Source organism: Microtus ochrogaster, unplaced genomic scaffold (genome assembly GCF_000317375.1).
Source record: "Microtus ochrogaster isolate Prairie Vole_2 unplaced genomic scaffold, MicOch1.0 UNK54, whole genome shotgun sequence".
Classification (NCBI taxonomy): Eukaryota; Metazoa; Chordata; class Mammalia; order Rodentia; family Cricetidae; genus Microtus; species Microtus ochrogaster.
The window spans coordinates 1911605-1928633 of NW_004949152.1; the positions used below are offsets into that span (position 1 = coordinate 1911605).

The 17029-nt window shown below is 37.9% G+C and overlaps 1 protein-coding gene across 3 annotated transcripts in view; it reads left to right on the plus strand.

Moving 5' to 3' along the window:
* The window catches only part of Rpgrip1l (RPGRIP1 like), a 108971-nt gene that overhangs the window by 28230 nt on the left and 63712 nt on the right, over positions 1-17029 (plus strand). For 2 of the 3 annotated variants that reach the window (XM_013354629.2, XM_026777283.1), the window contains 7 exons: positions 86-159; positions 5933-6072; positions 11194-11205; positions 11544-11650; positions 11961-12011; positions 12708-12887; positions 13497-13614. In XM_013354629.2, the coding sequence (XP_013210083.1) occupies positions 86-159; positions 5933-6072; positions 11194-11205; positions 11544-11650; positions 11961-12011; positions 12708-12887; positions 13497-13614 (682 nt within the window). The remainder of the gene's footprint in view (positions 1-85; positions 160-5932; positions 6073-11193; positions 11206-11543; positions 11651-11960; positions 12012-12707; positions 12888-13496; positions 13615-17029) is intronic. The other variant, XM_026777284.1, reaches the window with a different exon arrangement.

A 17029-nucleotide genomic window follows, 5' to 3' on the forward strand; every position in this document is an offset into this window, starting at 1 on the left:
TCACTTATTGTATAACTTTATTTTCAGAGACTAGTGTGTTAACTCTGAACCATGGAAACTCTTTGTAATTTTATTTTCATTTTAGCTGCAGGATAGAATTAATGATTTAGAAAAGGAGCGAGAACTTTTAAAGGAAAACTATGATAAACTTTATAACAGGTAAATCACAATTCTATGTGTTTCATTCTCTTTGAGCTCTCTTTAATCAAAGCATTTATTGTCACAATATCTAATATTGACTTAAAAGCTAGCAACAAGCCATGGAAAGACATGTACTTACTTTGCAAAAGAAAAGTAAGCTTTTTAAAGGCACTAGTAGCTGGTTCTTAACTGAGCTGTAGTATATCATCATGTGGAGAATCAGGTTGTTTTGCTGCTAGTAACAAGCACTGTCACTTGTTGAACACAACCTACAGGCCAGTAGATGCCATGCGAGATGGCTGCATCCAACCCTATCAATTCCTTGGAACACTGTGGAGTGTAGAATTCTACATGCTCAGACAAGGGGGGTAGAACAAGGCTGGAGTACCTTCGACAGATACCATATGCTCTTGAAGAGTTTCCAGCGTCTTAGCAGAGTGAATGTGGTTGGGAAAGGGTTCTCCAGCAATATCTATGTTCCTTATAAAGAGAAACTCAGGCACCTCAGCCTCAGCTCAGGATGAATTTTGAAGAGCTACTTCACTTTCATTTCTTAATGATTCATAATTACAGTCTTTTAGAAAATAACCCCCTCTGCTAATATTTAAAACCCAATTCTACCCCATGGCTAAGTCTTGTTAAATGATTCTGACTGTCTATCTTAGATATGTCTGCGAAATTGTTCCTGTCTTTCAGTATATGGGATGACGTGGAAGCTGAGTTAGCTGTTTGAATAGGCTTTATCTGATATTCAACCTCTGCTTCATGTTGGTAATATACTGAAACCTAACAAAATAGTATCTGTGCTTTAAATATATCTTTACCCTTTTGACTGAATGTTTTGCAGATTAATATACATTTTAAATTTTGAATTTTTAGTTCTGACAGAGTGTGTGGGGAATTTTATTTTGGTTACTTGTAAACATGACTGAAGTCTATATTAGTTATTATTGTAATGCTTTTTACCTTTTTTTCCCTCTCAGGAGTTAGCAACAGTAGGCTACCAGTTAAATATTCAGGGCCCTCTAACAGGAGTAGCCTAGCTAAACATCTTTATGTGGAATTGCATAAAACTTCCTTCTAGACCATTTTGTTCCAGTCCCTTTCTAATTAACTTGGCCTAAAAAAAATCTATTAAACCTCCTGGCTTATATCTCCATCTCTAAAATATTGTGTGTATATTTACATTGATGTATCTATATGCCTTATGATCATATGTTTGAAATTTCAGATGTTGTACATATAGTACATTGCCCTTTTGTGAAAAGTGATGGTATTCTTGTCTTTTACAAAGGAGGTAACCGAGAAGCCAGATAAACAAACTTGTGCAGAGTCACACGCACTGCTGGGAGTTAGTGTGGAACTGAACCTAATTCTTTCTGCTCTAAAATTTGATTTATTTTTCCCCAGTGCACCACTGTCCCTGATTTTAATTGCATTTGAAAAGTATGTGTGTGAAAAGGAAGCATCCATGAAATAATGGACCTGTCATACATGCAGAGATTTTGATTGATTTATACTTATCTTGAACATCTTGTAACTCTAAATAATTTAACGTGGTCTAAAACAAATTACAAAAAGTACCATTTGGCCATTACTTCTAAATTTCTACTTCTCTCCAACTTGAGAATTTACTAGACACACTTTCCTGGAATAAAAAACATCAGACTTATCTGGGAATAAAACATAAATGGAATTTTGACAAGGCATATTTTTCTCATATTTACTTCATCACTATAAAATATTGTATTTCCATATTAGAAGATAATCTAAGAGTGTAAATCTGGCTTTGCAGGTTTTTGCTTTTTTTTTTAATATTTTGGGCTTGCACTACATTTTTTTTCCTCATCACACTGAAAACAGTCTTCATTGTGCCACTTACACGTAAATATTATATGAGGTGTGTGGAAGCAAATGGCTATAGTGAGCATCAAAACAAAGTACAAAAAAAAATCAACGACTCCTAAGCCAAATTCCAACATGTACATATAATCATAAGTAGAATGTCAAAATTTCCTGATGGAATTTTTTATTATGTGTTCAGAAGCATAAAGAAACTGTGGACATGGCCATCATCCGTAGATTCTTGCAGCTTCTTTCTCTCATTACACTCTGATTCATCACTGCTGAAGTTAATGTTAATCAGAAACTGCGCATGCTACTTGTTTGCTTAGTCATAATGATCACATGCTTTAAAAAGGAGAGCATGTGTTTGTTATTCCAAGTTGGCTGGTTTTCACGAGAAAAAAAAAGATTTGCAGATTGCATTCTCATCTTCCCTTTTTAAAATGAAATTTTGAAAGTGTTTATTACTTGACATGTGACATATTAGAGAATCATGTGGTAAGATAAAACCCTCGTGTTAGTACTTGGTATGAGACTTCTTTAATATGCTAAACATTTTTGATACAATGCCAAGAAATAAGAACTTTAAGAAATTTTCAGTTTTAAGATTCAGAATAACTTTCTGCAATGAAAAAGAGAAACTTCATGCAGTAATATGGTAAGGCTGTGTTCCAATCCTGAATTTAGTGTAGTTTGGGTGCCAGGAACTAGTGGATGTAGTAGGCCTTAAGCAGCAATGTGCACATATAACCTGGGGAGGTTATTGGAATCCGGGTTCCACCACACTTCCTGAGCCTCTCATGCTGAGCACATCCACACACGTGGGCACACACACACACGCACACACGCACACACACACACACACACACACACACACACACACACACACACTCACTCACTCATTTGTGTGCCCAAAGCGCTACTACCTCTATCCACTGCCAAGTTTTCATCTTCAGGTTGAGTCCAAGACTCCTGTTGAAAGTGAGTTTAAGCTATTAATTTTTTGAGAGATGGTTATCTAATGGCTGTTTGTTTAAAAAAAAAATAGTCAGGGGCTGGAGAGATGGCTCAACGGTTAAGAGCATTGCCTGCTCTTCCAAAGGTCCTGAGTTCAATTCCCAGCAACCACATGGTGGCTCACAACCATCTGTAATGGTGTCTGGTGCCCTCTTCTGGTCTGCAGGCATACACACAGACAGAACATTGTATACATAATAAAAAAAAAAAAAACACCAAACAAACAAATAAAAAAAATAGTCCATTTAGAGTTTGAGTGTTGTAGTGACCTTTCAAGAACCAAACAGATCAGGTTTTTATATTGTGAAACTGCTCAGATTTGAAAGAGCATGGCTGCCCCTCCCAAAGACTCTGTTCTTTTCTACATGAGCTCTGACTGTATGCAGTACCTATGGTTTTCTTCATGGGAGAGGGGCTTATGCGCCCTCATTTCTCACATAAGGAACATGTTCTAGAACATTGGAGCAATGAAGTTTTCTATGAGAAAAAAAGATCTGAGAGTAGAGGGGAATTTTTAACTTTAATTTTGATCATATCATGTTTTAATCAAGGGTTGTTATTAACAGTATAATTGAGACCCAAGGCAGCCTGTGTGCATGCTAGTGACCACAGGCACCAACAACCAACAGCTCTCCTGCAGGCTGTCACAGGCCATACCAGTGCAATGGGCACAGAGACAGTCATCTTCCCTTCACTGCCACTGTTGGTATATACAAAAACATTTTCATGAATAAAAAGTTCTTAAACACTCTTCTCATATGCAGATTTAATCATGTATATGGCCCTTGCAAAGAAAATGGAGCCAGATGTGGTTCACCATTTATAGCTACACAGATGGCTCCAAGCATAAAGGAATATAGTAAATTCAAAAGGAATTCCTCATGAAACTCCAGTGGAATGCAGTCCTAAATTTAGAGGGAAGATAGCAGTGGGCTAAATTCAGATTGACTTATGCTGATTTACACTAGTATTTTGTGGGTTTGGAGAAACCAGGCTGCTAAATTGTTCTTAATTTAAACACACACAGCTTCTGATGTTCCTGCCAGATTAGCTGCTGGTGATCTGCTGTGCGCACACTGTTGGAATACTACTGTTTCTAATTGCTGGCATCTCAGGGAATGGATGCTGTGCCTATTTCATCATGATAAGTTTTTTTCTGTGTGGTGCATGTTTTTAATGATAGAAGGCACACATACATACATGTACTATTCATGCATATGTATTAATTTGGCTAGACACAGAAATTATATACATTCATTTTAAGTGAATTTGCAAAGGAATATTTTTTAGTATTTAAAGTATATATGCTTTATTTAGATTCCATTTAAGTCTAGGTAATTCTACCTTTGACAAAAATTAGCTTATGATATTAACATATCAGTTTCTACGTTTTTTTTTAAGGATCCATATGTGAAATGAGAACACTGATAGAGGAAAACAGATGTCATCTGTAGAGTAACATCTAGAATTCCTTTTGTTTTTAAGGTGATATTATTTAAATGCAATAAAAATATTCAAAATGTGAAATGAATACACAGTTTGTTTGTTTTTTTTTAAACTGTGTCTTCTACAGAAAGTATCTCTTGGAATAAACGCTCAGGACAAGTTGGGAGCAGCATCAGGGTCAATTTTCAACAGTACATTTCTTTCCCATTTACTTTGTCATTGGTATAAAAGCAGATTTTATAGATTTTTGTTTCATTTACTGAATTTAAAATAAGTAGAGGGGTCAAAGCTGTGGGTGATTACTCAGTCAAGTCAGGCTGCGCAGATAATGGTTTTCTGCTGAAATGCAGATCAAGATCAGTTTTCCGAAGTCTGGCTCTCACCTGGAAAGCTGCAGGAACGTGGATTGCCAGGCTTTTCCTTTGCAATGTCCCTGAGTGTCAGCGAGGCAAGCGGCTGTAGCACCGGTGTGGACCACGCTCAGGCCCCCTGGATGAGGAAATAGTTGATTTCTCCCTCTGTGTAGCGTCTAGTTACTCCTATCCTGTCCTTTCTTCTAGTGTGCTATGCCTTGATCACTAGCAGATTTAAACCCGAACTGAAACTGCTTTGGGCTGCGGGCTTGCAGATGTAGCTCAGTGGGTAGAGGGTTTGCACAAAGCCCTGGGTTCTATCCCCAGCATCACACAAACCAGATGTGGGGGTGCACACCTGCAGTCTCAGCCCTGGAGAGGTAGAAGCCAGAAGGCCAGAAGTTCAAGGTCATTTTCAGGAACTTGGGGAGTTCAAGGCCAGCCTGTGCCAGAGACCCTGTCTCCAAAAAACCAAAAAATGTGCTACATTTTTAATAAGGAATCAATTATAATTCTCTCTTCATGATCTTAGTAGATTAGAGGCACTCACTTTATAATAATCTGTGTTAAAAGTAAAATTATTTGTTCTTAGCCTATTGCTTTTGTCTTTTGTGATAAACGTCCTTTGCACCACTTCTTAGTATCAGAATTACCACCTTGTGGTTCAGTATACCATCATTTATGTCTGTGTTATCACAAACTCCCAATTTCCTCAGAACTAAAGAGGAGGTGGAAAACGTTTTTCCTCAGTATTGGGTGAGTGGGCTTTGTAAGTGGGAGAGGACAGTCTCGCCTGTCAGTTGCTGAGGTTTGGAACCGTGGATTCCTCTGGAGTATGTACAGTATCTGAATTCCTTTACTAGTCCACAAAAGCTGCATGTTGCCAACTTTTCTGACTTTGGAGCTCTAAATTAAGGCCAGTTCCTTTGCTCATCCCACAAACTCTTTCATGTTCCCTAACCGCAGCCTGAGCAAGGCGCCTTGGTTTCAACAGCAGCAGAGCAGCATATGTTTACTTAATTCCTAAGACATGATGACAGTGGTCTCCGTGCCACTAAAAGCTTTCTCTTTATTATTTTCGGGGGAAGCTGATTTGCCAGCTCTCCCTGCATGTCACGTGTGTTTTGCAGTGCCTTCAGTGCTGCCCAGGAAGAACAGTGGAAGTTAAAGGAGCAGCAGATGAAAGTGCAGATTGCTCAGCTCGAAACTGCCCTAAAATCTGATCTAACAGACAAAACTGAAGTCCTTGACAAATTAAAGACTGAAAGAGGTACAGAGAAATAACCACCTGTTTACTTCTGCAGACATCTGATGCTTATTTGCGGAGTCAGTCAGTACTTCTTGTATACCTACTGTTTGCCAATCATCCTGCTGTCCTCTGGGAACACAGCGTGTGTGTGTGTGTGTGTGTGTGTGTGTGTGTGTGTGTGTGTGTGTGTCATACAGCCAAACATATACATGCCAAAAGAACTTTTTTTCTCATAGTCGCTTTTATCTAGGTTGTCTTTATTAATTTAATATCCTTAAATTCTGAACTTCTCTTTGACAGAAAACAAGTATTTATTAAGCACCAGTATGTGCTCAGTATTGTTGTAAGTTTTGAGGATACAGCAACTAAGACAAAGACTTGCCCACATAAGACATGGAGGCCAACAGTAGCTAGAGACGTCTGTAATGGCTCAGGTAGTGGCAGATACAGTGGGGAAAACCCAAAGTAGGGACAAATAAGAGAAATAGTTTCTGGCTGGTTTTGATAGATCAAACTGAACAATCTAATAGTGAGATGTTAAATCTATTCTTTTAACCAAAACACTTTGTCAGAATGTCCCTGTTAAAATAATAATCATTAAGCAGAATCATTAGGTCTTGTCTCCTAGAAATAAAATGTAATTAAAGATGTCTGGACTGTTGTACGGCACACAGACTCATGCATTCCCAGTGCAAATAGATAGAAAGCAGGGGGGGCAGATTTTTTTTACTCAAGCGTGGTACCTGTGTCTGCACCCATGAGATACACCTAGGAATGTAGTAATAAGCTTGGTCCTTTGGAACATTTGCAATTCAGTTACATGAGAATTTTAAAAGTTTAATATAGCCAGACATGGTGGCACATGCCTGTAATCATAGCACTCAGGAGACCAAGACAGAAGAATTGTAAATTCCAGATCCCTTGGGCTACATAGTAAGACCCTGTGTTAACAACAACAAAGGCAAATATAGACTCAGTAAGAAAAAATGTATTTTTAGTTGTACTATTACCACAGGGTCACATTTTATTGACTAAATGGAAGAGAATTTTTCATGTTTAATGTTCCTAAAATTAGAGTGCATCCATAAGCAGTAACACCTAAAAACTGGTTAGACATGTTTTTTACATTTCAACAAGCCTGAAATAGGAACACATACTTGATGGAGTCTTTATTCCAGTGAAGCACAGTAGTCAATATTTTCTACCACGTGCTCAAATTGACTGATATATTAATTATGAGTATTTCTAGAGGACTGTTGATGGGACTACATGGTGACATGACTTCTTCCTTAGCGGGTTTCTTATCTTAATGTCACTATTGAGTCTTACTGGAGTGCTGCGTCTGTAAATACATGAAGTAGAGGTGCCCTATCGCCCCATTCCATTTTCCAAAATAGATAAATTGCACATTCTTAAATGACAAGGGAAATAAGGAACAGCAAGATAGCCCAGCAGGTAAAAGCATCCTGCCACCAAGCCTTACAAACTGAGTTTGATCCCCCAAGTCACACACGGTAGGAGAGAGCTGCCTTCTGCATCTTGTCCTCTGACCTCATGCACACCATGGCCCCCGCATTCCCGCCACACATACACAATAAATAATTACATAGTTAATTTTACAGAGAAAGGGAAATGAAATAAACCTATTTTATTTCTTTTTTTTCTGCATTTTTTAAAGATACCAAGAATTCCAACATTTTGTCTTCCACACATCTGAATTGATTCTCAAAGGGTGGAATCTTAGTTTCTTTTTAAACTATTGTTTTTAATTTATTTGGAGAACTCTTATTATTAAGTATTGTAGTTGCTCAGATACTCTAATTTGCCTAGTCCACCCCCATCTTCTTTGCTGGTTCTTCCCTTTAAGGATTTTCTGAATTTTGAAAGTAATGCATGAACACATGAAAGAGGCCTAGGCCCTGTTGCAGCCCTCAAGTCCATCTTACTGATACTTACGGTTCTTGTGTTGGTGTATGTGTGGATTTCGTTTTATAATATGCCCTTTTAGTCACTGAATTTTGAGTCAATATTCTGGTAGAAATTTAAACCCATGTCACCATCGTTGACAGTGCCTGTTACAGTTTCTCAGTATAAGATATCCTGAAGATGACTCTGCAGTTGCTTATGATACATATTCAGGAAGTAATTTTTAACATCATAGGCCAAATCTTCCAACATGAAAACCCTCCTTAACACATTAATATAATTATTCTCTAAGTAAAAGTTGCTGGATCTGTGATTTTCCAGCTTTGAAGGATTTAAATTTACAAATCTAAGAATTTAAGTCTTTATAAAAATATTCAAATGAATCAATGAAAATAAGTTAAAATAATATGAAGAAAAATATTCTAGATTTTAATTATTTTGGGGAAATAAACAAAAAATTTGTAATTATCTATTTAAGGAAGTCTTTGAATATGATGAAAGTTCCTTTCGTGGTACAGATTTTGAGATGGTTTAATTTGACTGTGAACTCTGCTCACACATTTGCCTTCTCTTGTATCAAGTGTCCCTTGCCGAAGATGCTTCCCTGGCTTCTTGTAGTCATTCATCTAACCGGCAAGTTATTTTTAGAGAATATTCACCTCTTTATTCAAGGTACAAATTAGTTTCAGATTGTGTGAATATGTGGGGAAGGATATGTAAATGCAGTTTGCATTTGGTTAATGCTTAAATTAACTGCATGTGTTTAAGGGCTTGCTTTTGAACGTTCCTTTCTATCTTTAGCTGAAATGCATAATTCAGCATAATGCATATGGTTATATTGATCACAGCTGAAGATATTAGCACAAAGGAGCTCTGAAAATTGTTTAGTTGAATTGTTCTCTGCACTGTTATTAATGGCGTGCTGGAAGAATGTAAGTTTAAAGAGTGAAATGGTATCTCATTTGAATAAAATGCTGTTTAACTTAACCTGCTTTTTGTCAAATCAGAAGGTAAGGCGGTTGTTTTTCATCTCTTGCAGAGTGTTTTGATTTTTCATATTATAATTCAGCAAGCCTGCTTCCTCTTTGAACTGTAGCCGTTTTGGTACTTCTTAAAGACCCAAAACATATTCTAAATAAGCAGCTTGATAAAGAAAGACTCTAGTGTATAATTCTACATAAATTCTGTAAAGAGGTCAGCAGTGCTCATTGGTGTTTCTTCATTAAGTTACTCTCCCACAAACGGCATTCTATTTTTAAAATATCAGTGAATGGGGACATAGCTGTCAAAACAAAAAAAGAGTAAAAGGATGGAAATGCTCGTATAATTTTATTTGTATTTCCTGATATATTCATAGCTATACAGAATTGAAAGGATTAAAAAAAACTAGAGCATAGGAAAGATCACAGTGTACACTGTGTCCGTACTAAGAAGGAGCAGTGTGCCAGTGGACAGCGGTTCCCAACCTTCCTAATGCTGCGACCCTCTAATACAGTTCCTCATGTTGTTGCGAACCATAAAATTCTTTTCGTTGCTACTTTGTAACTGTTTTTGTTGGTACTTCATAACTATAATTTTGTTACTGTCATGAGTCATAATGTAAATATCTCTGTTTTCCAATGGTCTTAGTTGACCCCTGTGAAGTTCAACCCCCAAGTTGAGAGCTGCTGCCTTTGTGCCTTAATTACATCTTAGAGTTCCTGCTTGTGCAGACCACAGAGTGAATTCAGTTACCATCAGCACCTAGGGTTCCCCTCTCTCTCTTAGTTACCGTTTTTGTTGTTACTTTTCTTAGTCTGTCATTATACCATTCATTGTTATTTTGTTATTCTCTGTCATAGCCCCTCTGGCTTCTAGTTGTTTTAACTGGATCAGTACAAGGAATACCACATTACCATTGTATCCCCCCACAAAAGTTTATTTTGTAAGAATTCATAATGGTAATTAATGCTAATTTTTAGTTGAGAGACAAGTGCTTGGCCTATACCTTCAAACTTTTGAGGTGTTTTTTACGCTTTGAAATTCCTTTAGTTTACTGAATTTTAGCAATTTATACCATATAATAATATACAATAACCTTTAACTTTATATTCATATAATAGAAGTGTTTGTGTATTTAATAAAGTACCTCTGTATCTTTATATACCTGAGGATTTCCAGGAACTATATGATATTAAAGTCTTACCAAATTTAGTTCATTTCCTCTTAACTGTGTAATTTAACATTTTTTTTTTTTGATTTTTCAAGACAGGGTTTCTCCATAGCTTTTTGGTTCCTGTCCTGGAACTAGCTCTTGTAGACCAAGCTGGCCTCAAACTCACAGAGATCCGCCTGCCTCTGCCTCCCGAGTTCTGGGATTAAAGGCGTGCACCACCGCCGCCCGGCGTAATTTAACATTTTTACTGTGTGAAGAAGTATTTATAGCTTAGGGAAACAAAGCCTTCAAAAAAGGCAGAGACATATTTCTATATAGCATCCAGTCAGACTGCAGATGCATTCATGGGAAGAATTCTTGGCAAATGTGTTACTTAATTTTTTATTAACAAAAGGAAAGAAAATGTACAACTCAAATTTATTTGAATAAACAAAAAATTGAGATCAAAAAGAAATTGAGAGACACACTCTGGATGGCATGGTCTAGAAGTAGTCCACCAGGAGTCAGCAAAGCAGAGTAACTGCCCACCACAGTAAAGACCATGGGAGTACACTTAGGAACACAGCGCTAAAGAATGTAGTGCACGTGCCTGTGGCCATCAGTGGCTTTTTTGTTTAATGTGTCTACGTGTTTTTGCCTGCATGAGTTTCTATATACCATGTGCATGCAGTGCCTGCAGAGGCCAGAAGAGGGTACCAGATTTCCTTGAAATGGAGTTACAAGTGGTTATAAGGTGCCATGGGGGGTGGCTGGAAATTGAACCCAGATCCTCTGGAAAAACCGCCACAGCTTGTAACTGCTGAGCCATCTTTCTAGCCCATGTCCTACTGATGGCAGGAACCGTGAGCTCAGAATACAGTTGAGTTATCATTGGTGCTGCTTCAAAATCTCTCCTGTTGGAACAGATTTGTTAGGGATATGGCTGATTAAGTTATGAATTTAGAGTTTATAAAATAAGTGATCTTGTTTTAATACAAAGACTTTATGCTAAGTAAGGAAAAGAAAATTCAAAGAAGTCAATCAGAACACTAAAAAACAAATTTTTTTTGCATGTCTTTCAGGACCCTTAATAAGTAAGTAAAAATCATATATTTAGAAACGTATATTCTTAGGCATTTTAAGTAGAATGCTCCTTTGAAGTTCCAGAAACCGCAGTTTCCTTGTATTCATGCGGGGAACTGAAGTCTTAAGTTTCTGATAAGTGAGTGAGTCATGTGGCGGGCACATGATGGTGTCCATTGTGTCCTCGGCCGCTGCTGCCTTCATCTAAGGGGCAGGCTCCTGTCTCCTCTGGCCTGAATGGCACTAGAGCCAGCTTGGTGTGTGTGTGTAGCCGAATTTAAATTTGTTTAAAGGTGTTCTTTAACACAGTTCTCACTTACCTTCTAATCATGCTGACTTTGTTTTTAAGACCAAAATGAGAAGCTCGTGCAAGAGAACAGAGAGCTCCAGCTGCAGTGTCTGCAGCAGAGGCAGCAGCTGGATGAGCTGAAAAGCCGCATGAGGTTTTTCAACCAGGTGACTTGTTCCCTTCTTCAGTGTGCGCGCGTGCGTGTGTGTGTGTGTGTGTGTGTGTGTGTGTGTAGCACAGAAAGAAACAGTGCACAGCAAAGCAAGAAACATAGATGTGTCCTTTGGTTTATTAGCTAGCCTACCTGGTTGTTTATGTTCTGTGGGGCTGTTCTGGGTAGCTGAAATATACTGAGTACTAGGTTTCTTAAATTCATGGCCTCTGGGTTCCTAGTCAGTCAGTGTAGTCAGTCAGTCTCATGGGAATCTGTGCTGGAAGCTAACCCCTCACTGTGGGCTCTGACTTTCTTTCTCACAGGAGAGTGATATCGATGCTGATGACCTGAGTGAGGCACTCCTGCTTATAAAGGTAGCATTTTCAAAATGAGCCATCGAGTCCATGGCTCCCTGTTTCCATATAATGATGACCTTTGTCTATAAACCATAATTAGAGAGTAAATTATTTGTGCATGTTCTAAAACTCACTGCATCTTAGTGCATGCATGTCTCGGGGGGGGGAAGTGATGGAGAGAGAGCACAATGACGTACTAATATTCGGGAAATGGTTAGATGACATTTAGTTACAGCATATGCATATTTCATAGTGACACCAAAGTCACATTAACGTTGAGCTCAGCACTCTTATTTAAAGTCCTACTTTAAATTGACTACAAAAGACAATTTATTTTTATCTGACCCACTGTAAAACCAAGCTGGCCTTCTTAAACGAGGTGTTGAACCATAAATATAACACAAAGGTATTGTTTAGTTTTGAGATACTGTTATCTACAAGTATACTTTTTATGTTTATATCATAGTATACATTTTGATAAGATGAAAAATAAATGTTTGTGATTTCATTTTTTATGAAGTTGATAAACTATTTTTATTTCACTGTAATTGTTTTAAATATATATGCAAATGTATATATTAGCAATGCTTTGTTTCTAGTAGAAAAATGGAAGTGTGTGAATTCAATTAAAGTGTTTCTTGATGGATCACATTAATTCACACGGCCACATTCTGCAAATTCTTGTTGCAATTTAAACTTTTGGTTTTACTTTAGGCTCAGAAAGAACAAAAGAATGGAGACCTTTCATTTTTAGAAAAAGTGGACAACAAACTTAATAAAGATCTAGAACATTCCATGAAAGAACTTCAAGCAACTCATGCAGAAACAGTACAAGAACTTGAAAAGACAAGAAATATGCTAATTATGCAACATAAAATCAATAAAGACTATCAGGTACTGTCAGACACTAAGTCAAGACCGTGTATTTTCTGTGATACTCTCCTAAGGATTGTCTTTTCAGAGACGCTTTCGCATTATCCTCTTTTATTATCTGTCGTCGCCTTTATTAAGTATTAGAACATTCCTGTAATTCAGCCCTGTAACTAGAGTTGGGGGAAATGGTTTAAAAGCAGATGATTGAAGCCTTGGCTTAGGGAAGTTCCTGGTGGCAGTAACCTCACCTCTACTAGTGTCACTGTAGTCTGCAGTGAGTCGTAGTGACCGTCCAAAAGCCCCGTCACAGCTGTCCCTGTCAGCTTTCAATAGTATGAACATTTGGCTGTAAAAAAGGAAGCCACTGCCCTGTAAGCTTTGTGACAGGCGGGCACCGTGATTTAGAGCTCCTGCTAGCCATCCAAACAATGTTCAAATCATCCTGGCTTTAAAACTCCAACTAGAAGTACTTGATTCATAACATGGTAGCCTTGAGTTCCATGTAGGAAACGTTTGAATCCTAGCATGGTGGTTTTACAGCTCCATCTTCAAATGCTTGGCTCAAAGTCGCTTTGACAGATGCAAATAGGATAATCATAAGTAGTGGACCTTGCTGTCTTTTATTTTTAGATGGAAGTTGAGGCGGTGACTCAGAAGATGGAAAATTTGCAGCAAGATTATGAACTCAAAGTGGAACAATATGTTCATCTTCTTGATATCCGGACTGCACGCATCCAGAAGCTTGAAGGTACAGTGTGCACAGTTTTATGGCAGTTGAGAATGCCGTCCAAACCCTTGCTCACAATATCTTCCTGCTCTGTTTTTTTCCAAGTTTAAAGCTGGAATAAGTTACCAAATGACTATTTCATCTTATTCTCTTCTACTGAAGAATTTTTAGTAGGAATTTTCAACAATTCGCTGCTTTCAGGTTCAGTATGGTGATCAAGATTTCAAAGTGGTCATAAAGTGTCACAAACTCAAGTCTCACACACCTTTGTAATTTCCCCTCTAGCAGCATGAGCACCTTAGCCAGTTCTAAGTGCTTGCTCTTTATCAGATATCACTTTGCCCATTCCCAGCACCAGCTTTTGTTCCTGATGTTTTTCTGCCTAAACTTCTTTTCTTCCTTGACATCAAGATAATACCCATCTGTATTAGCATGCCAGGAAATGGCTCTGCTTGAGTCAGCCACCATCCCTTTACCTGAAATGCCCTCACACTGATTTTCCAACTTTCGCAAATACAGACGTTATCTAAAAGAGCTCTGTGTGGCAGTACATGCGTGGAATCCCAGTTTTCTAGAGGATCAAGCGGGAGGAATACAGATTCAAAGCCAGCTTGCCCACCATGATGATTCATGGTCAGCCTGGGCTATCTAGAGAGATCCTATCTTAAGAATGTATGTAAACACAGAAGGTTCCGTACTGCCTCCAGCTGTATGTGTACTTTGTATCTCAAGCGACAGTGGAAACTTTATGCACTTCCCCAGCTAGAAGCCACAACAACCCTCCGCTTCTTTCTGCCACTTGTCTCACTTCACATCTAGGATGATTTTTCTTATTCTTAGGGTAGAGCGTTTGTGTCTGTCACATACACACGCACACATGCATGTGCACTTGTGTATGTATGTGATGGCCCCTTCTGTGAAATCTGTACATTCTAGGGTGGAGTCTGTGTGTGTGTGTATGTGATGGACCCATATCTTCTGTGAAATCTGTATATTCTGTAGATAGAACATTATATTGTGTATTATATTGCCATTGTTTCACTGATACCTGCTATGGTATGAATGTCTGATGTGGGATTTCCCTCTGTATGCTGTGAAATATTAATTATAATTATAGTTTTCCTTAGTTATAATAAAAGATAAAGTAGATATAAATATTGTAACTGTAATTCTTGCTTGATACCTGTTTTATTATATGTAACTTTACTAGGTTAGAGTGAAAACCTTCCTTTTTATTTAGACAGAAAAGGGGAGGTGATGTGGGATTTCCTTCTGTGAATACATTTGGTTAATAAAGAAACTTCTTTGGGCGGTGGTGGCGCACGCCTTTAATCCCAGCACTCGGGAGGCAGAGGCAGGTGGATCTCTGTGAGTTCAAGACCAGCCTGGTCTACAGAGCTAGTTCCAGGACAGGCTCCAAAACCACAGAGAAACCCGGTCTCGAAAAACCAAAAAAAAAAAAAGAAAGAAAGAAACTTCTTTGGGGCCTTTTTTAGCACAGAATAGGGCAAGGCAGAAATTCCAAGCAGCTAGAGGAAGAGAGAGTAGGTAGAGTCAGGGAGAGGCCATGTAGCTGCAGCAGGAGACAGACAGCAGACACCAAATGGAACATTACTGGTAGGCAACAACCATGTAGTGATACACAGATTAATAGAAATGGGTTAATTAAAGATATAAGAGCTAGCCAATAAGAAGTGTGAGCTAATAGGCCAAGCAGTGTTGTAATAATACAGTTTTTATGTGATTATTTTGGGTCTGAGCAGCCAGGAAAAGAGCAAGTAGTCTCTGCCTACAAATATCATCCCTAGAGTTTCTGCATTGGAAACTCAACAGCAGTGCTTCAGGTTTCCCCATCTGTATTCTTGCTGTCTACTGTTTGTTTATGATGCCTTAGAGGCTTTGATTGTGTTTATGGAATGAATTGTTGAGTACAGAGGACAAAAAAAAGCATGCTGGTAAAGGCTTGCAAAGACTTGAATGAAGAATCTTCACTTAGTGACCTCCTTTTTAATCAGTAAGATTCCATGAAACAAACTTTTATTGAGTACTGCATGGAACAAAAGGTACATAGTGATCTTTGACTTCTGGAAAGTTTTGTTCAGTCAAATAAAGGCATTTAGTTAGTTCTTCTTCATAACCAAGAAGTTCTCAAAGTACCCCCAGGTTCTCAACCTAAACTGCTGTAGAAGTCTGCACTGATAAAACTAGTTTTATAATAATATGTTATTCGCCTTTATCATTTTTATTTTCTTACAAGTTTATAATGGAGTTTCCGGAGGCTATATGATGTGTGACATCACAATAGATTAGACCCAACTACAGATCCATATTCCATATTCTTTGCTATTAAGCGAGACCAGGAAGACATTTATAAAAATGTTTTTTTTTAAATTTGAAAGGATTAAAAGAATGCCACTCTCCTTACTTTTTTGGAAATTATAACTTTGAAAAAAATAAATGCTGTGATTTATTTTAACATATAATAGGTTATTGTTGTTACATGTAAAAAGACATTTTTTCTTTTCAGTATGATCAATAACAGTAAGTATAAATAGTTATCAATAGTTATCAAAAGATTTTTCAGATCCCAAATAACTTTTAAGACTATAAAGTTACTGATGAGATAGACTACTCAAGTACTGAAGACAGTGGACATCAAAGAGACTAGTGCTTACCAACGTAGAAACCAGCAAACTAGCAGAGAGAAAGACCTATAGGATGAAAAGAGACATAAGAGGAGGGGAACAATGACATGGAAGTCAAGATAGAGTAATAGTTTTAAAAGGAGAGTATTCATTACTTTGAAACAAAGAAAAGAAATAACAGAAGGTCAGACACTGCCCAGTCTAGAGCTGAACTGGCTCCTGGTGACTTTTGAAGGGTACTTTCACAGAGGACTAAGGCAGACCTTGTGCAGGAGTGTCTTATAGGGGCATAGAGACACATTTTATTCCTTCTGGAAATGTAAGCGTAATACTAGGGGAAAGCTGTGCATTTAGAAAGATGCATAACCTTGAAAAAACAGCCTTATAAAGTATAACTGATACAATTTTAACTGAGGGTTTAAAGTATAAGTTAGTTTAGTTTAGGCCTGTGTGTACAACTGTAAAACTATCACCATAATTGAGATGTAGGGCATATCCATTACCTCACCGCAAGGAGGAGCAGACGTATCCTATTAAGCTAAAGAGATGGTATTGGGGACAAAAGAGGTCTACTCTGTAGGATACAGCAAAGCTAGAGGAGCGCATGGCATCTGAATAGTGACCTCAGCTGTCACCTGCCCTTTCTTCTTCCTCTTTCTGCTGAGCCTATCTTACAACTGAAGGTATAATTGTTTTCATTTTTATTCTTTTAATTGTTTTTTTTATTGAGAAAAGGAAAAAAAAGTATCCACCTCCTCCCAGCCTCCCATTTCCCTCCCCCTCCTCCCACC